The following is a 24025-nucleotide window of genomic DNA, read 5'->3' on the forward strand; positions in this document are numbered from 1 at the left end:
ATGGGCACGTGGAGGCTCAATTTAAAATAATTCAAAAGGCTTTGCTCTGCATCCTCCTAAAAGCAAGTAAAAAAAAAAACTGATATGGAAAAAGATGGCAGATGAGTGATGTAAAGGTTCAGCCCTGTGGGCACTGCCTATTCTTACTGTTTGAAAACTGTCTGAAAACAGGAGCCTCCAAGCACAGAAGATCACAGTGGAAAACAGGATGAAGTGTCCTGGAGGAGTGTTTGGCAGAGCCTGACCAGCACGATTCCCACTCTTATCCCACCCCCAGTGAGCTCAGAGTTTCCGGGATGGGAGTCACCCTGACCTGCACCAGCTGACATTCTGCACTTACACCATAAGAACACAGCCCTCCCACCTCCGCCGACTTGTGCAAGGTCCAAACACTCCAGCACTGTGGGTGTGTGGGCATCAGCCTTTCATTCCGCAGGACGCTGCTGCAGGGTGGCTGGCTGGGAGCAGACCAGCATCTCTACCCCAGCAATTCTGGGGCATTCTGCTGCTTGAAGCAGGGCAGGATGGTGGCACCTCTGACAGCACTCAGAGCAAAGAGCCAATTTCAGTTCAAGTTCTAAAGGGTCTAGAAATGAATCACAGGGATGAGGAGTGGGATTTTAATCACCGCTTTGCCATTTGTTTATTGGATTATTGCATGCAGTTTTCAGACATTTTAGGCAGTGAAATCCAATATGGGGGTTTGTACCAGCAAGCAGAGGCTGGAGAAAATGAAGAAGTCACTCATTTTCACGCTCTCCAATGTTCAGACACTAGGGAAATTTGACAGTGACCTTGTTAAGGACATGAACTGAACTCCCTGATTCCCAGCCAGAACTTTAATTCATTGCTAAGGATAACAGTACCCAACAGTGTCCAAGTTTCCAATCACTATCAGTACCCAAGTGTCCAGAGGAGCTGTGCATGCAGTAGGATGCCACACGAAGCTGAGGGAACAGTGCTGCCCATCCTGCAAGTTTAAAGCAGGCCTACTAGAAGGGAATGCAATTATGACAAGCCTCTGATGCCCTTAATAATGCACCTCATTGCTGTTAGGATAAGGAGGAACATGAGTACGAGCTAAGCCTGGGTGAGATGTGTCAATGGACACCTCTGCATGGTTCACAGAAAGCAGAGGATCTGCTAGCTCTTGAGCACTTACCTCGTTTATTTCTACCCGCTGACCAGACTGATCATACACATCACCTGCAAGCAAGAAAGACTGACGTTATCCCATAAACTCCAGATAACTGCAATCTCTGAGCTTCTCTACCAAAAAAAAAAAGACAGAAGCGTTTTGAAGCTAGTGCCAAATTTAGAAGTTTCAATAAACACAAACATATTGACATGTGGAATGGAGACTGATGATTCATACTGATCAGATCCTATACTAATCCATGACAAAATCCAGAGATGAGCTTAAAACTCAAAGCAGTGATCATAAAGTTGTCTGCAATTTGGGTAAAGAAGAATTTCTGCTCAGAAGTGACATGTTAAGACGGTGCTTTCAGGAGATTTCTCTTGCATCTTTCCTTTGGAATGGAAAATATTTTGGAACAAAATCCAGCTCTTGGGTCATGTTTTGCAGCAGTCCCTGAGCAAAGAGCAGTTTGTGCCAAAGCCCCTTCTTCCCACTCATAGATGGTATTTTCACTGCATTGACGATCTGGTCAGAGAAATGAATGTCATCTCCCTTCTAGCTACAGGAGTTTCCCTACTGAAACTTCTGTCTGGACAAGAACATCTAGGAAGCTGCAGGCTGTGCCCAGGCCAGCCAGATTCAATACTTTTTGAAATAGGACTGAAACACAGAAAACTACATATTTGACAGATCCAAACTCAACTGCAGCTACAATCAATTCAAGGTACTGCTACTCCCTCACAAAAACCCTGAGGTTGAGAAAGAAACTCAGAAGCCATCTCTCCTGAGAACTGTACAGCAGTTGATCCCAATGGGAACTATAATCAAAAGGCTATTAGACATCTCCTCCTTAATGGCAAGCCTAAGCCTACAGAGTATCCTCCCTGGCAGCAGAACCAATGCATCCTTTTTTCTGGCATGGCTCGCTCCAAGTGTAAAATCCAAAGTATGCTGGAGAAACAGCTAAGCGTTTGGGGTGGGAGGGGTGGAGGGGAAAGGATAGACTGCCTTCTTTCTGTCTACTTCTCATTCATTTCTTGAGCAGAAAACTCAACAAGAGGACATATGAATGTCAGCGGTTTACTGGTCAGTTTGGCCTGGTTCCATGACTAATATGTATAGTACAACCATGGCCACGAATTAGCAGGCAGAACATTTTCAAACGGCAGCACTAAGGCTGGGTAGTAGCACTGTGCAGATATTGTGTCATCCAAATATATGCCAAGCAAGATTTATAGGAAGAAGTTACTCCTTTGTCTAGGCCAACGGATAGCACTGAGAAAGAAGCACAAGCTTTTTGGCGCACTCGTTCATCAGTAGGTCTGATACAGGCAACACAAGCATCAATCTACAAATAAGATGTGACTAATTTCTCTGGGGAAGACTAATGATGTTAATCAATTAGTCAGTATGTGAATTGCTAGCACCTCTAGATGTGGATGAAGAAAACTGCCTGTGGCTATGCAATGAAGGAGCCTGTCAACGACTGTTGTCATCTAATGGTGCTAACAACCATTGTTTCCCATTTTTTCTAACTCTCTACAAACTTTTCTTTCTCCTGGTAGGCTAAATAAGTTAGGATGCAGATGAATGGCCATACCATTGACACGGGCTGAAGGGCAAACTACCTGAATAGGATGTATAAAGCCAGTGCTCAGTATGTAAGAAATTGCTAAGTGTGAGAGAAAACACTGTGAGTAGTTGACAATATACCACCATGAGGAACAGCTCATTTCACAGGTGGGTAAGAGTGAGTATGTGAGGAACAGCTGGGCTCCACAGCTGGTTGGAAGGGAGGACTGGGTGCCTTTTAGGAAATAAGAGTTTTACAAAGCTATCAATACTTGGGTAACCATATCAATAACATCACAAAGGGCTGAGATCATATAGGCAGTGATATCAGAAAAAGAATAAATTTGGGTATAGATGTAGTAAAACTCGGATCAATGAGTGAACAAAGTAATAAAGTGCAAGTTCTTTCGCTGGGTGGATTATGGGGTTCCTACCCCATAGGTAGGTCAAAAGGAGGTCAAGGGATGGCAAAAGGGGGAAGCAAAGGAAACAACAGACAGGAAAATCATAGTAAGATACACAAATAATGCAATACCAGGACTGTCCTCGTATATCTGACCATTACAGCTTCTTACAAAACACTCTTCAAGATGTCATATTTAGTCTCTGTTAACTGAGAGGTGTGAAACCCAGAGAATAAGAGCAATGGTTAACATACCATAGGATTTGCCATTGATGGAGCACTTGTTGAAACACATGATGTTCTGAGTGAGAGTTCCTGTTTTGTCTGAGAAGATGTACTTGATCTGCCCCAGCTCTTCATTGAGTGTAGTGGTGCGGGCCTGAGCTGGTGTGTCATTCAGGGGGTAATACATCTTGCGGTCCCAGTCGATGTAGAAACTGTTACCCAAGCGTATAATCTCTACACTGGTGAAAAGAGAAAGAGAAGGCGACCAAATAGTCATTGATTTAAAGGACAAGATCTTTAGCACTATCATTAGCAATTAGACAGCTTTGAAGTTAATGACAGGGCATACTTGTCAAGTAGTCCTTAAATGGACTGCAGTGAGCAATACTAAAGCAAGTCCCACTGAAACGATGCAATAGGCTTGTAGTAGCTTCCTTTCCTTTATGTAGCAAACCTGCACTTGCTTCTGCTGTGGCTATCCTTTCCTTAGGCTGAGCAGTGAGTTAAGACAAGCCACAAAAATTCACTCTCACTCCAGCACAACTCATCATTAACCCTGCTGTGAACAAGTGGCAGCTGTGCATGGAGCACAGCCGTGCCAGAGGCAGCAGCAGGGTGTTTCATTTGGTGCAGTTTAGGGAAAGTGTTTGGAGGGACTCTGGGCTGAGCTGCACTGTGGTGCCTGGAGATGAGTACAAACAACTCAGATCACCAGAACAAGTGAGTCATTGTGTAACTCAATATAATCATGGAGCAATATCAACTCACACAGAACATGAATTTCCACTTCGCCGCTGGTATGACACACTGGGCAGGAACGGGATGAATTCCTTACATTTGATAACACAAAAGGGAGTCTAAGAACGCAACTTCCAACCCCTTATCTCTGAGTGTAACTGCTCATGCTCTGGAAGCTCCATGGAGAGGGCAGCATCAGCAGCTACGAGCTGTCCTTGTGGATTGGCAACACAAACTTTTCACACATGTTCTCTGTGAATTACACAGCAACAGTACATCCTGCAGTCAGAAGCATTTCTCCCCGACAAATTAGGTAAGTTACAAACCAAACCAGCCTAGGCAGTCAACAGTGCCACCTCCAGGTTTTGTAGGTAACACGTCCACCCTTCCTACCCCACTTGCCCATCTGCAATAGCCAACATAGCACTGTTCTCTTGGAAACTATGGCAATGACTGTCCACTCACACAACTCCTACCTCAACTCCTACCTGGCAACCCACACCTCATATGAGCCTTGTAGCCACTGTAAAGAAAGTGCTATTCAGCTTTTCCAGTGGGTTGTACAAAGGGGAGAGAGCGTGGTACCACCTGCAGTAGCAAGTTTCCAGCCTCACTCCCACCACATCCTACACTTACACCTCTTCTTCAAATGGAGAAAAAAAGGTCTCACTAAAGAAGACAATATATTTTTTTAACCTCCTGTTCTTTTTAAAACCGTGGGACCTGTTCTGACTAGTGAAGAAAGTAGAGGCTATGAGATGTCTTCACTAGATGGCAACAGCGTAGAGAGCTGGCCCTGGCTGTGTAGAGTCACCCACACTGGGACTGAATTCATGTCGTATCACAGAATGCCTTGGATTGGAAGGGACCTCAGAAATCATCTACTTCCAACCCCTGTCCAGCCAAAAGCTAAAACTTTTCTAAAATGAAAGAAGGATCTGACACATACCTGACATAGAGAGAAATTGGCACCACTGTGTTTAGGATGATTACATACGACCAGAACATGAGGAAGGCAGAGAGGGGGGCAGACGTGACATCTTCTGCCCAGGGCAGATACACTTGGAAGTTGTAGCCCTTATCAGATTCCCAGATACCATTGCCAATGGCTAGGATAAGACACATCAGTGCTAAAAATGCAAAGATCTGGAAAAAAAAAAAAAAAAAGATACTGCATGTTAGAAACAAGGAATTCATTACGTGCTGTTTAATTGAAAGACCGTAATTGAAAGGAGTTGGATAGTCTGCATGATGGGTAAAGGTTTTTAGAGGTAAAGGAGGCAAACAGACAAAAATTTGACTATCTCAGAGATACAACTACAAGGTGCAGAGTCTCTGGCAATTCGGCTTCACAAGACTTCAGACGAACAGGAATTCATGCCCCAAGTACAGACCTGTAAGAGGGTGCTCATAGGCAGATGGGTGTAGAGCATCAAATCTCACTGGAGGAGCACTGAGCTGCTGCTCCTTAAAAGTCTGGCTCCACACTCGAGAATAAAACCACCCTAAAGACTTCTTCTGGCTGCTTGCCAGATGTGTCAAGGTTTTCCTCACAATTTCTGAAAAATCAGTAAGGATAATTTGTAATGCAGGAAATCCATCGCTGTGCAGGTTGGAATTCAGCACTGGATATTATTCTTATGGTTAAAGGAGAGTCACTGACTCAGAACTAATTGTTGCCTTGGTACCTACCATTGCAATCTGATTACACCTCCTTTGAGCTAACAAAAAGCAATGTCAGACACTGAGGTGTAGCCTTGGACTTAGAGCAAGTTACTTCTTGAAGCTTAAAGCAACCCGGGGAACGGCAATTGGGAAGAAAAATCAGATAAATACCAAGAAAACAGTAAACACACAAATATAGGTGTGGAAAAGGCAGTCTTGTTCAACAGACATCCCTCCACTCATGATGGTGGAATGAAGCAGAAGGATGTATCTATCCCATATGATGTAGCAGATGGAAAAGACAGTTCACCTACTGTGATAAGGAACAATATGTTGCTTTATCTGCTAATAACAAGCATTTTCTAATCAGTGGGTCCAGGTAATTGAAAGCCAAAAGCTTGAAGGAGCTCACTGAGTAATTACCTTAATGAGTCAAGTTAATTTTTAACAATGCTTTGAAAGCTGCAAAACATACTGAAAATCTGCTAAGATAATTACAATATTTGGAAGCTGAAACAGTGTGACTGTGGTAAAGAAACAGAAGCTAGCATGACATTATTCCTAGATAAATGATACTAAAAGAAATTCCATTGATACTGGATTCTCCTTGGAACACCCACCATCCTAACAGGAGTGTGAAGATACAGAATCAACAGACTGTGCAACTGTGCTGTTAAAAACCATCTCCTGCACGCATGGCCATTAGGGATGAACTACCAGAACACTGGGACACTGTAAAGCCAACCAGTAATAATCATACTACAGGAGTAATCAACTTTTTTCGAAACAGTTAGTGAGATACAAATATAGCAACTGCGGGTAAAGCAGATGTTTGCATTACTAAGTAGTCTATGAGGGGAGGAATGATATTTTTATGGAATGATCTGAGTCACTTGGTTAAAAGTTCATGCCCAACCATCTTCAGATTCGATACCAACAAGATACTAAGGGGGGATTTTAATTAATAAAGGTGTTGTGCTGGATTCAGGAGGCACATTTGTTTCCCACAACAGAGCAGGCTTTCTGTTTAGCTGTGGGAAGCCCAGTATATTACTCCACTGGTGAAATGGAGACAATATTGCTGCTAGTAAGGAATGTGGTGTGGTGTTTTTAAGCCTCGGTGACAGCCACTAAAAACAGACTTTATTTTGAGCTGTTGCAATAACAGCGGCCTAAGGGTTTGTGAGAGGGATGACTCAGGAATGGGTAATGCCCTCTATTGAACCAACAGATGGAGAAAACACACAAGCCCATCCATTTTCATACGTATTTCTGTCGGTCGAGTAAAAAGTATGACTTCTCACTGCAGACCTTGTCTGCTGTAAAATAATTAGAAAAGCCAAACAAACAACTGTGGTCAGTGTTGGCGTCATTACCACCACTCTGGAAAAGCTGGAAGAGAGCAAACCTATCGCAGCTGAAGGCTTCCCACCATGAGCAGACTACACAACGCCTGATGAATGCTCTGCAGGACTGAGTGGGATTTGTGGAGGGAGGAGCTGACTTTTGACAGACATTTCCTGCCAGACAGTGCATTAGAACAGTCTGGGTTTCTTTGCTGGCACTTCGAGTTTTGCTCTGTGTTGAAGCAATAAGGCGCTTAGCGATGAAGCTGACAGCTGTATTTCTCCCAAAATGTGCCTCCCCAAACCTATAAAAAAGCAAGTTTTGGGGGAAAAACAGATTCCTGGTACTGACAGTAGCATCCCCTATTGGACGAGGAACATTCTCATCTCTCTGAGATCCCGATAAATGTTCCTCTCTTGCTGATTTCTGCCCTGTGCTGCCAAAGAGCCTTGCAGAGAGAAATGTTCCCAAACATGAACGCACAGTGATGGTTTCCATCTGGAAAGGTTCACTCCCAATTAACCCCTGTAGGGACAGACCAGGGCAGCACTGAACCGTAACTCCTTTGTCACGCCTTGCCAAAAAAACTGACTTGTCCCTGGAAGTTTTACAGACAATTAAACACAAAATGCCTTTGCCAGTGTTAACGCAGAAGGAGTTTCATTAAGCTTAAAATGAGGCATTTACCACAAGCTGTGGCTGCTCTGTATTTCCAAACTCGGGAGTGCAACACACTGCCTCTTTTTATGACTATGCTTTGCAACCTTTGGCCACATGGAGAGCTGGAAGGACCCGAGGCCACATTGCTGGCCATGTGGGACAGGGCAGAGCTGCACTCAGACACCAAAATGCTAGGTGCCTTAAAAGTGCATGAAGGAGAAAAATACACACTTGGCTCCACCAGTGCCCGAAAACGCAGGCAGAGGCTGATGCAATCCACTGCAACTTGCTCTTTCTTTTTTTCTTTTTTCTTTAATGGAGCCAGGAGGTAAACTCATCTTGTTCTCATTCTCAAAGAGAGGCCAGACAGGCTGAAATCTCTGGGTGGGACCCTTGGCTTGCGAAAGCAGATTTGGCAAACCTTCATCGAATGCTAAATTCTGAGTTCTCTATTCAGACTTCCTCCGCTCTTCCACAATTCTACCCCACATCCCCTGTTCCTTTCCAGCAACAGCAGAACAGAGCACCCTTGAAAATGTGTGGTTTTTTCAGAAACCAGCAAAATTCTCAATGTCAGATGCCCAAATCTTGCTTGGTTTTCGCTGTCCCCTTAAGCCTAAGGGAAGAAAGCAGAAAGGAAAGCGAGCTGAGGATGATAAGTGAGGATTTCACTCGGTAGCAACTGGTGGGGTGTTATTAAAGTCAGTGGAATGTCTTTAATGTTCACTAAACAAGGGCCCCAAAGGCTTGAAGATGATCCCTGAACAGCTCTCCGTGCTGTGGCATTGTTTAATATGTGCAAAGATGCACATGTAGATATTCAGGACACTACTTCACAGTGCCAGCAGTCAGTCTTGCATTCAAAGGAAAACAGCTTTTCTTCCAGCAATGCTGAGTGCAGCAACATCAGAATGCAAGGCTCCGAAGCTTGGTGGTGATAAAGGTGGTCCTTCCCTGGTATGCTTTGAAAGCAAGTGGTAAAGTATTGAGAGAGTCTGCAAAAGAATCACTGCCTGGTACTGTTTGCCGTTTGTTGAAAACACTGACAAGCTTAAATCTCAACTTAGGACTGTCTTACTATGTGTGTAGAGCACCTGCAATGTAAGATCAGTGCTTTCAGATTTGGCAGCTCCTGAGAACACCACTTTCTTGATATTAACAAGCCACGTCTCATTGTTCACCCCAGTGTGATAAAGCAAAAGCTGCCATCATGTAGATCAACAATCTCAGTTACCAAATGCAATGCATATATCACCAAAGACGCCAAGAAATCAGAAAGAAGAGGGAGCACTTCAGAAGAAGCGTGGGGCATGTGAAAATGATAAACACATCTGGACGAATGTAATGAGACTGACCATCAGCACAAGGACATTCATGAGCCGGTCGATGCTCGTCCTTTTGAAAGTTGTTCTTCCACTGTTCTGCATCAGTTTGGTGTCTGGCCCTGGAGATGAAACACGTTGATGAATGTGTTAAGCCCTAGGTTATAAGGAGGAGTCACGTAAAGCTAATTAATTAATCCATTAGTTCTGTGTTTTGATCCCATTCTTTTCCTTCAACAGCCAATCCTCTCTTTGGGTTTAATTACTTTTCACCAAATACCTGATGCTGTGCTGTTATTACTGACATATTACGCATGTCTCCTAAGTCTACAGCACTACAGAAACAATAGAAGGTCTGTGCTTGTAAAAAGCATAGGTTGAACAGTCTACAGTAACACATCTGATGGTCATGATATTCAATATGGCTTGAAATCATATAAAAATGATGTTGAATTTTTAATCAGATACATTTAAGAATGAAAAATTTTGAACAAGCTTGGGAAATTAAGGCTCCTATTGGCCTAAAGCAGGCCAATAAAGGCAGATCTCAGATGTAATTCCTAAACAAATTAAATGTTTAAATTCTTTCTTACTGAGAGATCAAGACTTCTCTCACACACTTTGCTGCACACATTTCAGAAATAAAACACCAGTTCTGCCCATAAATACATTTTATTAAGATGGAATGGGATGCTGTAATGTAATATTTGCAAATCACTTTTCTCTTACAGACCACTATAAAAATTTCAGTTTAAAATCCCCAATAGTATGCAAAATGCCTAGCCTAAAGTTAAACCACGGGATCACATTTATTGTTTTGCCTTTATTCTTTTATCTGATAGGAATCTATCTCTAAAGAGGAAAGTATTTGGTTCTTTTCTCCTTACTAGGTATGATGTGCTCCCATACAAATGCTGCTGCACTCTGCAATTCACTTGTTGGTTTTCCTACCTACCAGCATAAATAACAAGACCAAAGCACCACTCCGTGTTCCTAATGGTACAGCCCCTCAGCAACATCTTCTCATTATCCAAGGCATACTTCTCTCCTCGAAGAGCAAGAGTTCCCGTGAAATTATCCAGCTTGTTGTTAGGTGCCTCACATTTGACTTCACCTGTTATAAAAATAAAACAAAAACAAACAAACAAAAAAAAACAAACAAACCAAGAAAACGTTAAGAATCTTCATGGCCTAGAAGTACCTTGATCAATACTGCATTCTCAGCTGTTTCCAGGCAGGAAATATTTCACAGTTTAGTTGATCCCATCATTCCTAACCTTCATCCAATATATACTGGCGTTGCGCTCACCCCGTATCATATCATAATCTAAAGGCCACAGCAAATTTGGATTTATCTTAGATTTTAGAGATGGTAATTCTGTGTTACTACAATCCAAAACTAAGTTTCCACTCTCTTTTGTGGGTGAGAAGAAATGTTGAACAAGCAACATACTTCTAATCCTTCCGCAGCAAGATTGTCATGGTGGGATGTCACTGGGTAATTCTAGACAGCAGTGCTGACCTTACACAATTCCTGCTCCATTTTCTTTAAAATTGCATGAGCCCAAGCAAGAAAATCATTGCCTGAAGGCTGCAAGAGAGTAATTAATTGAGGTGTCTTTGTTCAGTGGTTTTTAATTTTATCTGTTTTATACCTTAAGACATGCTCACACTTGAAAGAGATGCTGCTCCCTTTGGCCATGCAGCTGACACTCTGTTTGGAGAACCTGTTTCTATTTCTATACTTTGTAAGAGAACATGTTAATGTAGAACTGTAAATACAGATAATTTGGTATAAAAATTATTATTTAAATTGACCTAACAGCCAGCATCTGAAGATTCAAAGCAGAGCCCTGTGAACATTTTGGAAGGAACTGGGAAACATAAATAGACCTTACAGAAAGAGACTCCCAAGAGTTCAGTCTGTTTGGATAATCAGCAGAAATGCTGAAGTTCTTTTGATCACAGGCTGCAAATCTCTACACGAGGACGAGCATTTGCAGAGAATACAGTTTTTCCAGCTGTTTTCAGATACAAAGACACCAGATTAAGAGGTTTCAGGGAAAATGCAGAGATGTGAGTGTTGTGGTGGACTCCACTGCTTGAAATTTAAAACTAAGGAAAAGATGTTCTCATCGTGGAAAAGCCATTCTGCTGTAGGGCAGGGAAATCACCAAATTCCAAGGAAGAAGCAATTAGGCAGTTCTATGAGACATCGTTGCTGGTGATGCCGTTTCATGCTCCGGTTGATCCAAGAAGAATCAGACCTGCCCTCCCTAGCCTCTAACTCCTATAGTCACCACACGTGTCTCGTGGCAGCCCTCACACTACACAAAAAGCACAAGGGAAACAGAGGCTCTGCAGTGTAACCCAAAACACAACACAACTTCGGTGAACCAAGACCAGGGCACGATCCTTGCCAAGAGGTGTGCTCCTCTCCTCACGCAAGTTTTGGGTTGTGACTTAAGTATCTTGTGAGTCAACGCCCAAATCTGCTCTCCCAGCGAGTGGGTGAGTCTGACATTTTGACATCGGAACAAACCCATTTGAATGAACCCAACCACAAAAGAGTGAGAAACTCTGGAATGAGAAACCCAGTGCCCTCACCATGACCCCACTAAGACTCTGTGCCTCCTGTCCTGCTAACAGCAGGCAGACATCAGAATGCCTTTCACTTTAAATGCTGCAAAGTCTACACGCAGTAAATGGTAGGTACTGAAAAACATTGCTTCCTTTTTGCCTCCTGGTTTCCAAATGAAATAAAGTTCAGCATGTTTCAAGCATCTTCCTTATCTGAGCCATCACAGTGTCAACAAACATCATAACTCACATTAAGCATTCCACTGAGTGCCTATATTAGCTGCTCAGCCTTTTCCTCTCTTCCTTCTTAAGAAATAATTAGATAAAGAATTGCATAAATATTTAAATACTTCTGCAGAAGTTAGCTAGGGAAATGCAAGACTGGGTCTGAGTCCAGGCACTCTTCCCAGTATTCACCCAAATACAAATCATCCTGGGAAACATTCTATTCATTTTAGTACAGAACAGAGGCCACTTTATTTACAAGCAGAGATTTAAAGGACAAATAAATATTTGATAGAACAGCTGTAATTCTCCAAAAGACTTTGAAACATTTTTTAATGATGTTGTTTCAAGAATGCAGCATCTTTAGATAAGCATTACCCAGAAAATGCTTGAAAAATGGTGTAAGACGGAGGATTTGCTAAACAACGGATACACACTGCATCCTCCCCAGGAAAACAGCTGAGAGCACAACCTGACTATTGACAAAAAACATCTCGCTGCGCCCACAAAAGCACATTTCTCAAGACCTGAAGCACTCAGAACCGCGGCCTTCACCTTGGAGAAATCCCAATGTTCTGAGCTGTTGCTCAGCTGAGACCACACATGTCGCTTCACAGAACCTCAGTGCAGAAAGCAGAAGGAAAGCCTCTACATTTGGATGATACTACCAAAGATCATCCACACCATGCTAACTCTGCCACACCACCACCATTTTTCCTGGGACAGTCTGGTTATTTCAATGAGATTTATTTTTACTGTAGATTATTTGTCCTCTTTAACTAAGACCACTTCCTGAGAGCCTGCACTCCCTGAGAAGTTTTAGTGGAACTGCCCAGGCTGCCCAAAGAGGTTGTGGATGCCCCGTCCTTGGAGGTGTTCAAGGCCAGGTTGGATGGGGCCCTGGGCAGCCTGGTTTAGCATTAAACGTGGAGGTTGGTGGCCCTGCATGTGGCAGGGGGGCTGGAGTTCATGATCCTTGAGGTCCCTTCCGACTCTGGCCATTCTGTGAAGTTCCGAGGACAGCAGCCCTCGCTCCACTCCTCTCCATCCCCGAACTTTCTACAGTCCTGCCCAATGATGGAAGCCAGTAGGGCTCTGCAAAGCATCGTTCCCTTGTCCTCTCTCTGCTGACGGGTGATCTATGAGCACAGACTATTCTGTCTGCAACAAGTCTGGCTCCTTTTTCCTACTGCTATATATTTGAGATGCAAGCAGTGTGAAGAAAGGATGCTTTGCCTGTTAACAGCAGCTGGACTATAAACACCTTAAAATGTGGTCCCTCTGTGGCATTTATAGAGAACTGCTGGCAGGACAGAGGTTCTTTAAGTTGCTGTTATTTGCTGTACAGATGCAATGTGCCCATTCTATTTGCCTGCTACCACATCCAAAGGAGTGCTGTGCAGGAAGTAGCCTGGAAAGGAGATGCTCGGGCAATCCATGGACTCCAGTGTTTGAGAAAATTCTTTGAAAAGACAAATTTCAACATAAACTCACCATTGAAGTCTGTCAGTTTCTGAAGATCTTCTCCAAGCTCAGCAGTGACTGTCAGTGCCTGTTTCACCTTGAGGTTAGTTTCACTGTAACACATTACATAAAGCATAAAGGAATGAGACCATCTCTCCCAGAAGGTCACTTCTGTCCTTAAGGACTGCCTCCTTCCCTAGACATCTGATGGACCATGCCAGTACAGGCCTTTTTTTAACTGCGCAGAAGAATGAGATTTACTGTTTCAGTTGCAAAGACGAGCAGTCCAGGGGAATTCTGGACATGGTAGCAAAGAGGGTGAGATTGTCTGTGTCATGGTCACCGCAAAGCATAGGACCAAGCTTCTCAACCCCCTGAGCAGTTTACTGTCAATTCTGCCGTTTATATTACATGCAGTCCTGAAATATCTGAGCAAATAAGAGAGTTTTGGATCTTATCCCATGGTATTCTGGACTGAAGAGCTCTGAAGTTTAGGCCATCTAGGGGGGTGAGTTGAAATGCAGCACCAGATAAACACTATTTGTACTGGGCATCCTAAACGTTCTCCCTGGCACTTGCATGTACCAGAACTACGTGCTCATTTTCAGGAGACAGCAGAGAGGGAAAATCCATAGAGCTCTGTGTAGGATCTGGAAAGATCACTGTCCCTCGAGCTCTCTGATCTGTCTTGCTCCTTCAGCCAGTGCCAGAGTTCTCAACTGACGCTAACTCTGGGCAATGCAGAAAGGGTAATGCAAAGTGGGATGTAATGATGAAGTCAGCTCCAGAGTCTGCCAATTAATACAAATAAAACATAACTCTCTAGCTAGTGGCCAGCTGTACCCTCAGTAAGCAGTGCTCGCATGGAGCAGACCCCTGCAGCACCTAGGAGAACCACACAAGGCTTGTCCTTGTGCTAGCAGCAGCGATGGCCCCGAGGAGCAGGCTGTCTTACCCATCCAGTTCCGCTGTCTCGATGTACACCAGGCTGTGTGGTTCACTGCTCGACAGCAACAGCAGATCAGCCTGGACACAAACAGACACGCTGGGCATGAGCTATGCAGATGGAGGGCAGCGCACTGCTACGCTGCTCGTGCTTTCTGAACACTGCAATTCTCATCCCTGCTGATTTGTCTGCTAGTGAGTGGTAAGGCAGTCAGAGTAATTATGGAGACTGAGTGTGAGCAGGATGGAGATAAACTGTACTCACCGTCACAAAGTTGTTGTTTTCTAGTTTTATTATATCCCCCACTTGGATATTCATCCATTTTTCATCCTTCAACCTGTAAGAGAACTCCTAGTAAGTAGGAACGTAAAGCAAACACCGCTCAGGAACATAGGGTGCCCTGCTCTGCTTCAGGATGTACGTGCCATCAGAGTCTGGGCTGCTGGTAAAAAGGAGCAGGTCTGCCACTATGTGGTCTGGTACATGGTGGGCTATAGGATGGCATAAAAAGCAGTATCTGTGGCTGGGGTGATACATGAAAGGCTGAGACCGTGTGCACTCTCTGGTTGCTCCCCTCCTCCGATGTGTGAGGGAAAAACTCCCTCCTTTGCTGCAGCAGATGGCAAAAACACCTGGGAAAATCACCGGATGGGTTGGCTTTTCTAAGCAGCACTAAGGGCTGGAGCCTCAATTCTAGCTTCTCCAGGAAGGGCAGCAATGCAGGTGCTAAGGATGCACCAAGATGCACGCAGCTAGCCCCTGTCTATAATGGCCTTTGCAGCACAAAGCTGTGCAGGCACTCAGCTGGACTAAAAGCACCAGTGTAACCAAATCCAGTTTTTTGTTTGTTTTCTAATGCAAGAGCACATTCCTCCTTCTTCATTTTCAAGACTCAGTAACTAACAGAGAGTAAACTAAGAAATTGGCATACTTAGCAAAAGGCATAAAAAGTACATTCCTATTCTTTAGTTTCCAGTTGTATTTTTAACTGTTTGATCATCCAGTGGAGTTTACACAATATACTGCTATTTACAGCACAGGAAAAAAAATCACAGAGACTTCACAGCTGTATACAGCTGTGTCCTACAGGCGGGTGGACACCATTGAGCCACAAGCAAACAGTGTGTCTGTCAGCCACAACAGCCACAGCCTCCACTGCTTTTTTCTGAAGGAAAAGAACAGTGCTGGCAATACCATGTCTAAGGCAAAATTGAAATGTTTTGAGTACATTTGAAGTCTGAGGCATTAGGCACAGAAGTAAACACACTCAAAGTATTGCAGCACGAAAGAGGAAGCTGTCTGCACTTATTTATTTAAAATCAGTTGTTGCTAAAGCCTAGTTTTGCTTAATGCAGAAGTAAATGCTATCAGTATGGACACAGAGATAGCCTTGCGTGTCACTTCAATGGTAAAGAGTAAAATAGCATAATACTCTCAAAGCACCAGTTATTCACACATAGATATTTCCATCCAGGAACAGAAATAGTTTACTTTCTGCCTGTGCAGGCACAGCCATAATGTCTGCACTGATTGTGTAACCACGTCATGGGTTCACCAACAAGCCACATCATTCAGAACCGCACTGTGACTTAACAGGGTGCAAGACAATTCCATCTGAAATAGTTTGGTGATTTTTGGAAGCCCAAAGAGAGAAAAATTAAGTGCTCTTCCCATTGGTGCATGTTCAGTCAGAATTACAGCAGAATAAACAGGACTTACGTGCCATTGATCAGGACCTGGACTGGACGGTTGTTGACATGATTGTCACTTTTGTGTCGATTCTGAAAATGTGATCAGTGTGTTAAAAAGCATCTCCAGAAAACCAAGCACACAATAGCTGTGGGCAGTTCATTAACATTTTATGTTTTCTCCCAACTGGCCGAATGGGTAAGGCAGATTAGAGTCATAAGTGAGTCATAGCTGAGCTCACATTTAGCTGGTAAGATAAGGCATAGCTGGACTGCAAAGAGCAGCAGGCAACATAGGGTGTGCTCTCTGGAGAGAAAGAGGAGGGTAGAGCCTTATTTAGCACAGTCCTGATTCAATTGCCATGAGACCTGCCCATCACAGCTTCATGAGCTAAGCATCCAAAGGCACCCACTCCTCTGCTCTGCTATGGCTTGTGGCCACAAGTTCTGGTATGTCTCCTGGTACAGCCCCCCACCACCACTGGATCACCTACATCCAAACTATCATTGAGACTCCACAGAGCATATTTTAATAACGACAGAAGACTGGATGTTAAAGTCAGCTCTGTTTTATCATCGCTCCAAGAAGTCAATAGAACTTAGACCATTATAGAAGCAGATTTCAGTCAAAGCGGGGCATGTGTGGAAATGTACACACAGCTTGTATGCCTACTTGGTTAGAAGACTTTTCTAAACTTTTACTTTAGTGATTGTGCTGAAGAATGAAGTGCAAAATCCAAAGTACAGGACAGTAATGCAAATCTTACAAAATCATCGATGGCATCCTTGACTCCTGATACAGCCAGCACCAGCACCAGGGGCACCACTGTTGTGAACCATGGCAGCGAGGAAATCTGAGGAATCAACTGGAGGAAGAAGGGATCTAGGTTGAGAAACTTTTTGACTTTTCAGCAGACAGAAACAAAACACTGTTTTCTGCATAAGCTGCAGATAATTTGTTCTACGACATCTGGATACAGAATAAAGACAGCAATACATCTCTGTCACTCAAAAATATGAGAGAGCCAGGGAATCTATGCTTAGCTTATAGTTGTAATTTAATATGTGAGCATGGTGCTGTCAGGAAATGCAGTGGGCCGCTCTTTCTCGTTGCTGGTAGAATTAGGATTGTGAAATCCCTGTTGGATTTTTCTGGAGTGGCATGAGCAAGTCTGGTTGAAGGACCCAGAGCTATCTGAGCAAAGGCTGCTGTGTGGAGCCTTCAGATGCTTCTGTTTTGTTTCAGTAACTCTTCACGTTTTGCTGAAGTAAACTTCATGTCATTGAACAGCACACAGCTGTTCCCAAGGCTCTTCCAAGATTAACGGAGACATTTTTGTTTCTGACATCTTCCCTACAGAGAGCAGCCAAGAGTTGAAAGTGACTGTGCCATGCCTTCACCATCTTACTCCAACAGAGTTCTCCCCTTCCTCTAGAAGAACCGAGGGACATGTTTTGGTGGCATGGTGGTGTTGGGTCAATGGTTGGACTACATGATAAAGCAGGTCTTTTCCAACCTTAATGATTATATGATTCCATAATGATGGAAGGAACGTGATGTGAGCATCACTCCATCCATCAGAATGCATTTGGGCAGTACTAACTCCATGAACAAGGTTAAATTGACATTTATGCCACCAAACAAACTTCTCTTCGTGTTTGGTTCTTCCACTGCACAATCCCACAGGTACCACCAAATCCAGACGGAAGGAATGTTGTTCACAGGCAAACAGAGCCCTGTGCAGAGCCATGGGACTGCTGTCTTCTCACACAGCTGGGAAGATGCATGTCCTCATGGGCTGTGCCCACAGCGTGGGGCTGCAAGCACCCACAGCCACCCATCATATCCACTCCTTCCAGTGCTACAGGAAAGCGATTAGGAGGTAGAAGAGGTAAAAAAATTAAATGGAGAAAAATTAAATGGAGAAAAAGAATGTAAAAGACTGAAAGTCTTGCCTTTCTTAGCCTAATTTGACAAAGGTAGCAGAAAAAGCTCTATGCTTTTATATACACAACACTCCAGATCAGTTAGTTTGGCAAAAGACACAGCTGAATAACTTGGGGGTAAATAGCTTGAAGTATCATGAATTTGATAGGCAAACAGCTAGAGTGCAGTACAACAACACAGGAACAGTGCTGTCAGATTAGCTGAAAAAGCACTTCTTTCACTGCAAGCTTCTTGGAAAATATGTTTCTTGGAAAATATGTATGGGCTGAAATAATTAATTCCCTGTAAATAAGCAAAGATTACATACAATTTGCTATAGATTGAACTAAATTATGCCTATGCATTCTTGAGCTGAGACTGAAAAATATGATTTGAAAAAAAAGTAATTTTTTTAACTCGTGTGCACTGAAGTGAACAAATTTAAAATATCATCCCTGAGATAACCAAAATTGTACCAGTTTTTGTGGTGGCTTTTTTTTTCATGTGTATTCTAATATGACTCAGCAATGAGCGATTATGCAGCTTTTATCCATGCTTTCTCAAAGTGCCAACGGGCAGCAGGTCCTGATACCAACTTCTCTGGTGTGTTCAGCTTTCAGATGCAATAGCATTCTCATTGCCTATGGGCAAAGTGCAGCTTGATGCCATTATGAGCTACTGGGTTCAGTGGTGTTGCCACTTCCTGACACGCTCCACATCAGGCTTTGTCCTTTCCTTGCTGAGCAATATTCAGCTTTATGCAAATGAGCTGCAACTGTCAGCTTTCCCGATGTTAACTTTCCTTCCATCCTCCCCAAGGAAACTCGATCACTTAATAATTTGTTCTTCGTGCTGCTTTAAGGCGGTCAAAGGAGTACAAGGAATTTGCCTTTAAACCTTTTGTACTACAGAATGAGTAAGTAATGCAAATCCAAGGAGAAGCAGGAGCACTCAGATGTAGACAAAAAGGGGCGTGAGAAAGTGTACACAACTTACTGAAAGCTGCAATTAATTTTTTTGTTCATTCAATTCAAACACTCATGTCCAAAGCTAGGAGAGCAGCTGGCTCCCTCTGCCCTACTTTTTACCTACTTCAAGGCTCTACTGAGATGACAGCTCACAACAGGGAAATAGCTTACAACTATCAATGTGCAACCAGGTTTTGGTAACTGACACAGCAATCTGTTCGAAACAGCACAGTGAGTTCATACCTGCAAAATCAGCAAGAAAAGAAAGTAGGCATTGGCTATTCGCTGAAACTGTTCAAACAGGTTGAGAGGCAGGAAAGTGAAGAAGTTGTATTTCGATGTTTTAATTGAATTATTCTGTAGGAAAAAAAAAAAAGGCAAATAAATAGGATTGCTAAAACAGGAAACAAAATTACAGCACAACCCATTTCAACTGTGTTTTTGCTTGCTTATATTTAGCAATAGCATTGTTTCCAACAGCAGCTCAAAAAACATTTCCTTTTCCCCACACAGCCGTGCTGAGTCTGGATAAACAGAGAATTCCTCATGGAATTGGTGAAAACACGATGCTCAGTTTATGGTAGTGCGACTGCAGGTGGATGCAGGTACCTGCATACACCCCACGTGTAGTTAGCTGAACGGCCTGGGGCAGTCGCCAGGGTGGACAGGGGCCCCTTGGCCCCTGGGAAACCATGGCAACAAATGTCTTGAAGATAAGAGAGAAGTACAGGTTAGACCAAATAAGGAGGAAACAAGACATGCCACATGTCCATTGGTCAGAGATAATGGTAGTAGCCCTAAGGCACGGGGAAAGTTTTAAGAAGGGTGTGCTCCTTGCAATTAGGTCCATTTTGCCGCTCACCATATTGGTGTCATGAAAAGCGTGCGAAACTGGCCGGGGCTGTCGGAACACTTTCACAAGGAGACTTCAATCAGGGTCGCCGAAACAAAGGCGACACCCACGAGACGCGCTGTCCTTGTGTTATTCTTTCCACTTATGAGACATGCAAACTGAATTAATATGTACATACATATATACGGAACACAAGCCTGACATTTTGTTGGTTGTCTTCAGAACAGAGAAAGCTCACACCTGTAACCAGCCTACCAGCTTCAGGAGCTGGTCTTCCTTTCCAGAAGAGCCCAATATTACCATTTCTAGCTAATTCAGCAACCTCTCAGCAACTTGGAGCAGTGGCTTGTTTCTATTCCACAGAGACCACTTGAACGAAGTGTTGTGCAAACAGCCACTAATGAAGATGTCACCATTCCACTCAACCATCTGCTGCTTTGTTCCCTATTTCCAGTTTCCTCTTCTAATTGCACACAGCTCCTCCAGCCAGAAACAATGGCTGGTCTCCTATCTGCCTCCTTCACCCCAGAGAAAGACCCATGCTTGGTATTACAGAAGTGGGTACCTTCTTCCCTGCAGATCAGAGAACTCCAATTTAATTGCTCCCACCATGGCTCAACCCACTGTACTGAGCCCACCACCTAGGGCTGTCCCAAATCTACAGAGGTTTTTAGCTCTGCCCATGCTTCGTAGCACTATTTGGAGATACTCAGCACCCCTAAGCCAGAGCAGCATCTCATAATGCCTCTCAGCAGCAAGGTAGCAGCAGCTCCTATGCTTTTTTCCTGCCAGATTGGATAGTACTGAAGATCTCACCACATGCAGGGCTGTGGCAGCAAAGTGAGAGCCCAGTTACATGTATGGTAACCATGAGCAACATGGGTTGAGTTTCCAGCATCAACCCAGAGGTTTGCTGTTTTCAAACCTAACACTGTTGGAGTATCCACGGCCCAAGGTACGGATGGTTGTTCAAAACACAAGGTCCCAAGGACACAGCAAAGTGTGAAGGGACACACTGTGCACAGCCAAGGGTCTGGACACCAAGGACAAAAAGAGCTATGCACAGCTAAGTAGACAAGAATGACACATTAGGTTCTTCCCCAGCTCGAAGAGAATCTTGATGTGTATTTTTCCTAGCACTTTGGGGAAATGGCAGTCACTTTATTCCCTTTGGTACTGAGCTGTACTGGATTTCACTTTTACATGAGGTTTATTAAGCATTCATGCAGGGTTAGCACTGTACGCATGTATGCCATCTGTTGCCAGCACGTCTAAAGTTTCTCTCAGAGAAACTCCCCACACACAAAAAAAGCCTATTAACTCCCTACAAGGAAACCTAAAGTGCACAGGAAAACAGATACTGCAAGGTGCGCCTTCATCCAGTGGTAGGTTTGCTGATTCAGTAGAAGAGCAAGTATATTATAATCACCTTTAGAGATTGCTAAACTAGTGGGTGCATAGGAGCTACTAAATATGAACCAGAGACCATTTCCAATCCATGCATTAATCCAGGACATCTACCTCTAAATCAGCTCACAGCAGCATGTTTCCACCATTAAATCAATTATGAACGTCGCTGTGAGGTGTGTGAGGGGGAATCTATCTGATTTTAGGCAGCTGCTGGATTTCTGGCTATGTTCCAGAAAGTACAAGAAGTACAGCAACACTCTTCAGCATTAACTTTATGTTTTATCCTTTTGTACAAGGCAATGAACAAGACTCAAAAAGACTGGAGATGGAAATGTCCTTCATAGAAGAGCTCAAGAGATGGGCTCAAGAGATGAGAACCAGCCATCCTCATATAAAATAATATTGCCTGTCTCTTGGCATCAAGTTGTCATCTACAGGTGTGGTTAATTCTGCCTGTCACCTAAATATCTTGACACTTCCTTAAATTTGGATCATATCAGAATTCCTCTGCAGAGGAGATGTGCTGCAAACAGGCTCCATGGAATGGGCACTGCTGAAACAAGACGAAATGAAACAGCAGTATCCTATGCATACAACGGATTCAGAGAATTAAATGACTTGCTAGACAAGTTTGTGTCCACCGGAAAGTGTCTGGCATATTTCTAAACAAAATCTGGATCTAAAGACATCCAAGAAACTAAAGAAAAATATCACTGACACTTAAAAAAGAGAAGGCAGCATCTACGGGAAGAAGTCTGTACAGGGGACTTGACCCTCATGCGTCACCAGATCTCACAGGGTCACATACAACATGGGAAAAACTGCTCTGTAAACACTCACACAAAGTTTAAAGGACTTTGCCTGCAAAAATCTCAGAGGTGAATAGGAAAAGAATGGGAGCGGTTTATTTCAATTCCTGCCTTCTATTTCTGTCCATTAGTTACGTCAGGAAAACCACTGAATGAACCAGACATTCACTGTGTTTCCTATTGCCATTAGGCATATTAAAATGCCCAGAACTAACAATTTCCACGTGAGCAACCGCTGGGATCTGAGCATCTCCAGTAGCTGAAGACAGCAGTATTGTTTGTTATGTGCTGGTTTGGGAACACTGGCACACTATATGGCTCAGAAGGAAGACAGGCAGTGTCAGAGTGGAGCTTCTCATGGTTCTGAAATCTAGAAATAAACCCAAGAGTGGGCACTGCTCTAGACCTTGTTCTAGTCCATGATGCCTGATACCATGCAACCAGAGCTGTTTCACACCCTGACTCTGGGATGGGCGCTACAGACTCACGCACTGTGTTAAGCAGTCCATGCACAGTCAGCATTTTATCAGCAATGCCTCAAGAGCATTATCCTCACCTGACCCATGCCCTACTACCTTCTGTGGGACAAGTGATGGAGGGGAAAAGCTTCTGAGCAGTAACTACGAAGAGATCTTTCAGGAGCTCCTCCTTCTACAGAATTACAAAGATCAAATATTGACAAAAAGCCATTCTGTGGGCCAAGAACCAAATCCTTGGTTCTGCCCCTCCATGTGCCTACATCCGGGAGGACTCAGCACAGTTAGCCAGCCCCAGGCTCTCCAGATGCAAAGCTTGACACGAGAGCCTGTGGGAGAGAGATGAGTCTCATCTGCTCTTTTTCAGGGGCTTGATCACACCTCCTGAAGGTATGACTCCACCGAAATGCTGTCCCTAAGAATAGTGCTCATAGCACCGTGGTTACACACGTCCAGATCTGGCAGATGAGCTGTTGCTTCGGGGGTGTTTTCAGAAGCCTGCCTCTGACGTCAGGCCATGGGCAGACGCTCAGCAGATGGCTCCTGCCTTTGTTCACAGAACAAACATCTTACCTCCACACCATGAAAGCCAGTGGAAATAGGAGATGCTGCTGCTTTTGTGGTCGTATTAGAGGGGCTAAAGGCAGACTGCCAGCAAAGGCAGGCTATGGTACTGTCCACCTGAATTTATACCCCTAGCTCAGTCATATATTATTTTCTAGCAACTGTATAAACTTGCCCAAAACAAATCTTGCAGAAAACTTGGCTGTCTTATAGTGAGGTGTAGCACAGGGTACAGTGCAGGGAAGCAGCTGAGAAGCAGGAGCGGCCTTCCCACATGATCTGATAAAGCCTTGTGAGGAGACGGCAGTGGTGACATTCACTGGCATTCTGTTCACCTGCAGGAGTGCATTTTGGAAGCATACACATACCATATGCAAAAAAGTGACCCTTGCACTGTTAACGTGCTCAAGGACATATTTGATAAACTTGTGAAACAGGGCATGTGGTGCCACTGAGGCTCTGCTTTCATAGAGAAGCCACATGAGCTCTGTTTTAGCCTACCAAGTTCACTGCCTCTTTCCCAGTGGGCAGCAGCCCCAGCTCAACAGGAGACTGAGAAAGGGCTTTAGTAAGTCAATGGGCATCACCAGGTGCTCGTAAGGACCTCAGAGAAGTGAAAGGACTACCCACAGAAATGAAAGGCTGGCCAAAATACCAGAAACAGAAAGACTTATATTCAACCCACATTCTATTTTTGTTTCTTTTCTTTGTAACAACTTCAAGAATTTATTACCTATACAGCTCCTTGCCCCCCTCTGCCTCATGCAACTAATAATAAACTGACTTCCAGGATCGAGTCACACATTCAGTATTCCAGGAAAATCTCTAGGAACATACACTCAAGCGAGCTCTGTTTCCTTTCCTTCTGCCTGCAGACATCCCATGCATGACAGAGCTGTTGCTCAGAGTACCATCGCTGTGGTGACCGCCCTTAACACAGCAGTGCAGAGGTGTGCAGAGGTGACACAGCTTGTCAATGAGCCTCAGATCCACGGTATGGTCTTGCTATCCCTCTCCAGTTCATGTGCTGCTTCTGGCTGGG

The 24025-nt window shown here is 43.9% G+C and overlaps 1 protein-coding gene across 5 annotated transcripts in view; it reads right to left on the reverse strand.

The window, feature by feature from the left end:
* The window catches only part of LOC122174991 (phospholipid-transporting ATPase ID-like), a 74156-nt gene that overhangs the window by 19821 nt on the left and 30310 nt on the right, over window positions 1-24025 (reverse strand). For all 5 annotated transcript variants that reach the window (XM_042862354.1, XM_042862352.1, XM_042862353.1 and 2 more), the window contains 11 exons: window positions 19115-19228; window positions 16744-16842; window positions 16008-16069; window positions 14553-14625; window positions 14298-14368; window positions 13373-13455; window positions 10029-10187; window positions 9107-9195; window positions 5029-5225; window positions 3372-3580; window positions 1163-1206 (listed from right to left, as the gene is read on the reverse strand). In XM_042862354.1, coding sequence (XP_042718288.1) covers window positions 1163-1206; window positions 3372-3580; window positions 5029-5225; window positions 9107-9195; window positions 10029-10187; window positions 13373-13455; window positions 14298-14368; window positions 14553-14625; window positions 16008-16069; window positions 16744-16842; window positions 19115-19228 — 1200 coding nt within the window. The remainder of the gene's footprint in view (window positions 1-1162; window positions 1207-3371; window positions 3581-5028; window positions 5226-9106; window positions 9196-10028; window positions 10188-13372; window positions 13456-14297; window positions 14369-14552; window positions 14626-16007; window positions 16070-16743; window positions 16843-19114; window positions 19229-24025) is intronic.

The sequence above is a fragment of the Lagopus leucura genome, unplaced genomic scaffold, assembly GCF_019238085.1.
Source record: "Lagopus leucura isolate 7727_CA_CO unplaced genomic scaffold, USGS_WTPT01 Super-Scaffold_650, whole genome shotgun sequence".
NCBI classification, from domain to species: Eukaryota; Metazoa; Chordata; class Aves; order Galliformes; family Phasianidae; genus Lagopus; species Lagopus leucura.